This window comes from Aplysia californica, unplaced genomic scaffold, assembly GCF_000002075.1.
Source record: "Aplysia californica isolate F4 #8 unplaced genomic scaffold, AplCal3.0 scaffold00389, whole genome shotgun sequence".
NCBI lineage: Eukaryota > Metazoa > Mollusca > Gastropoda > Aplysiida > Aplysiidae > Aplysia > Aplysia californica.
In genome coordinates this window covers 733,623-737,769 of record NW_004797659.1, presented here as the reverse complement: position 1 = coordinate 737,769, position 4,147 = coordinate 733,623, and the positions used below count along the sequence as shown (strand labels likewise).

At 41.9% G+C, this 4,147-nt stretch overlaps 1 protein-coding gene across 1 annotated transcript in view; it reads left to right on the top strand.

The window, feature by feature from the left end:
- LOC106012494 (keratin-associated protein 12-2-like) overlaps positions 1–3,309 on the top strand; it is a 5,599-nt gene extending 2,290 nt beyond the window's left edge. The window contains exon 2 of the mRNA XM_013085587.1: positions 2,923–3,309. Coding sequence (XP_012941041.1) covers positions 2,923–3,309 — 387 coding nt within the window. The remainder of the gene's footprint in view (positions 1–2,922) is intronic.
- Positions 3,310–4,147: the final 838 nt, after the last annotated feature.

Below are 4,147 nucleotides of genomic sequence, written 5' to 3'. Positions count from 1 at the left end.
AATAAACACGATAGACCCTACGCTATTCTTGCCAATAGTATGTGAGCCCCGGAGCAATCCAGCGGAGTGCTCAAGTGAATTGTGATTGGTTCATTGTTTGTCTTGCCACTACTTTAAGTGACTCTGTGACCGTGAACCTGAGGGAGGTATACGTGACCGCCCTAGGAGTTGTGCCTTTGAATGGTTTTGTAGTGGAGTAGTGAAAGTTATTACATACACTTGAGTGTTCAGTTCCAATACAGGATGAACGAAATTGATGTTTAGCTAACAAACAAATTTAGTTCTAGAAATCAAAGCGACAAGTAAAAAGAATGAAAATAGTTATTGAGACATTGAGAATAAAAACCAAATGTTCCATCTACTTTATCAAAATGGTAAGACAGTTTGGAATCGTTATCAAGATATTCCAAGAATTGCATTAACAAAACTTGACATGTTGTGAAACTTACAATTGTTCACGTCCAATTTCTCCACAGTAGGTACTGAACAGACAGCACGAGGCCCTCCCTCACCAACCCAAAGATCCTAAAATTATACACCGTCTCATTTGCTATCTATGTCCTTGACTATAATTCAGCATGCAATAGCATAATTATTATTGTGCACGCCCACTTTTTAGCCCCACGAGCCGCCCCTGAATTTTGCCATCCTATTGGCTGAAACGCAACCAATCGCAACTCGCTAAAATGGAAAACAAATTGTAAACAAATGTCGTAAATATTTGGAATGTTTTCCTTTCTCAACACCGTTGGTTTTTCACGCGCCAAGTGTAGAGGAGGGGTGGGAGAGGAGGGGGGAGGTATAGGAGCGGGTACAGACGGTGTTTTAGTTCGTAATATAAGTGGGTGGTTGGCGGGTGCTCTGATGTGGTTTGCCCCTTCTTACCTTTCATACTTTCCTTATCTCCCCTCCTTCATCTTTTTGTGTTTGTTTCTCTCTTGTAACACCTCAAATCTTTGACTTTTATGATATGTCCTAATTGTGTTGCAAGTGCCGTAAAACGCTTATTAAAACAAAAAGCTCGGGGTAAGTTGTATACCCCCCCCCCCCCCACCTCTCCTTCCCTGGCCTCACACCCGACAAAGTGGAATTTCCCCACCTTCCCAAACCTAGTTTAAAGAAATTTGACGTCCAAGATTTAGAGTTTTACAACATGACAAACCTTTTCGAATGTAATTCTTTAATATCTTGACAATGACTCGGAATAAACTTACGGTTTGGACAGAGCAGACAGGACATACTTTGGTTTCTGACGTCACGGTCTTTGTAGAGACGAACTCAAAACGGCCTAAATGTCTGACAGAACTTTATAATTACGAGGTCGCGGTGTATGTGTGTGTCACAGCACGGAGAAACGAGGCGCTTGTCTACCAGTTGATGGAAACTACGGAGCTGCTGACGTCATCTTAAAGCTTGTTTGTTTGTCTTTCTTTTCGTGAAAAAACCTGATCTATCTTCAACAGAAGTTGTGATTTTTCCAATTAGAGGAGGTAGGGTCGCCTTGTGTCAAAATTAGTGAGAAAATGTCTCTCAAAACTTGGGTATCCTTGGTAATGGAAAATCTACATTATAAACTGAGCCTTTCATCAGCACTTTTCAGTAATATAAACAAACAAAAAGTATTTAAATGGACATACAAATTGTATATCCCCAACCCCAACCCCAACCCCAACCCCAACCCCAACCCCAACCCCAAATAGAAATTGATTTTTCTGAAAAAATGCCCAACAGGTGTTGATTTCTACGATTTCATTATTTTGACGAGCGCCTGATTTCACCACAGTGCCACACACATATCCAACATATATATGTTCGTTTCAACTACAGGGAATGTCCGCTTTTGCGAGAAGTTCAGGAACATATCTCCCACAATGTTCGGGGAAGGGGGGGGGGTTGTTTACCACTGGAGAAGTTTTCTCTTCCTTTTTCCCTTGAGGAATGTTGGAGGAATCTGGACGTGTAGTCACGTGATGGAGGCCTCGCAGAACAGAGACAGAGGTCTAGGCTGAGAGAGACGACGTGCTTAAGCCTATCCTTACGTCGTGTTTTACTATCGTACCCATACGACGTGGGGAACTCTGTGCCACCACTTAACCCTATCCGTACGTCATGTTTTACTATCGTACCCATACGACGTGGGGAACTCTGTGCCACCACTTAGCCCTATCCGTACGTCGTGTTTTACTATCGTATCCATACGACGTGGGGAACTCTGTGCCACCACTTAACCCTATCCGTACGTCGTGTTTTACTATCGTATACATACGACGTGGGGAACTCTATGCCACCACTTAACCCTATCCGTACGTCGTTTTTTTGGGTTTTTAAAAAATGTATGACAAACTTTACTACCATTGAGCAATCCAGGTAGGGGAGTCGATTGTCAACATTATGCTTTCCCTTAGTTGCTAATCATTCTGCTAACTAGGTCTTTTGTTTGACAGCTGGAGCTTAAGGGAGCTTACAAGAGTGCCACCACTTAACCCTATCCGTACGTCGTGTTTTATACGGACAGGGTTCAGAAATAAAGGGAGTTCTAAGAAACATTTCTAAAGCAAACTGTGATGCTCAAAGCACAGAAAAGATTTGAAAGATACGTGTCTTTTTACGACTTGTTGCTTTGGTAAGCGTTTACGGCGCTAGCAACGGCATAAGGTCATATGAGCGCGCGGGAATCATTCAACATTTTCAGTTGGTAGGACATTTTGAATTTTGCCCGGGTGGAGACGAAAGCAGACGACAGAACATTTGCCAGAGAACAGGAAAGGAGGTGAAAGGAGACAATTTTAGAGAAGAAAATATTTCGAACCCGGGGTCTTTGAATGAGAGGCGAACACCTTAACCTCTAGGCCACGAAAGCCCCCCCCCCCCTCCCCTTCCCCTATACATGTCTAATTTCCCGCACAACATGACAATTTCCAGCCTCAGACTCTATTGGTCCCGGCCTGTGTTACTCAGACTCTACTCTCCCCGGCCTGTGTTCCTCAGACTCTATTCTTCCCGGCCTGTGTTCCTCAGACTCTACTCTCCCCGGCCTGTGTTCCTCAGACTCTACTCTCCCCGGCCTGTGTTCCTCAGACTCTACTCTCCCCGGCCTGTGTTCCTCAGACTCTACTCTCCCCGGCCTGTGTTCCTCAGACTCTATTCTCCCCGGCCTGTGTTCCTCAGACTCTATTCTTCCCGGCCTGTGTTCCTCAGACTCTATTCTCCCCGGCCTGTGTTCTTCAGACTCTATTCTTCCCGGCCTGTGTTCCCGCCACAATAATTGGTCGGCCCCAGTTCAGCATCCAGGATTTGGAACAACTCTGATCTGTTGACAGAAACACAAGGGAACGTGGCTGAATTAGTCTGACTGTATTTGTTTTTGTGTGTGTGTGTGTGTTTGTCTCTCTCTCTCTCTCTCTCTCTCTCTCTCTCTCTCTCTCTCTCTCTCTCTCTCTCTCTCTCTCTCTCTCTCTCTCTCTATATATATATATATATATATATATATTTAAAAAAAATAAAAATATATATATTTTATATATATATATATATATAATCTATATATATATATATATATATATATATATATATATATATATATATATATATATATATATATATATATATAATAAATGGAAAGCACTATTCCCAATGACACTGGGGATAGGCTCAGAAATTATTCCCAGTGACACTGAGAACAGACAGGCCCGTTAGATATAATGTTCCCACACTGATCTACATGGGCAAGATGGTGATGAGTTACTATATACTAAACTAGATCTAACTAAACTAAAGTAGATTCTAGTGTGAGTGGAATAATTTTTTTTTAAAGAAAAAGGAATGATTATTTTATGCTTACTTGTTATTCAGTCGTAATTTAAATGTACGTGTAGATCTAGATCTACATAATATACGGATTTTGGAGACCACGGTACAGGACAGGTAGAAATCATTTCCGATTCTTCTTTCTTCTAGATCTACGGACTGAAGGGAGCAGAGTGTCAAGAATGCAAAGACTTCTGATTTTTTTTAATGCAAAAGAGTTCCGTTGTCACTGGGAATAGTTTCTGTACCTATCCCCAATGTCACTGGGAATAGTCACTTCGATAATGAATATATTTAGAAATTAATACACACACACACACACACACACACACACACACAC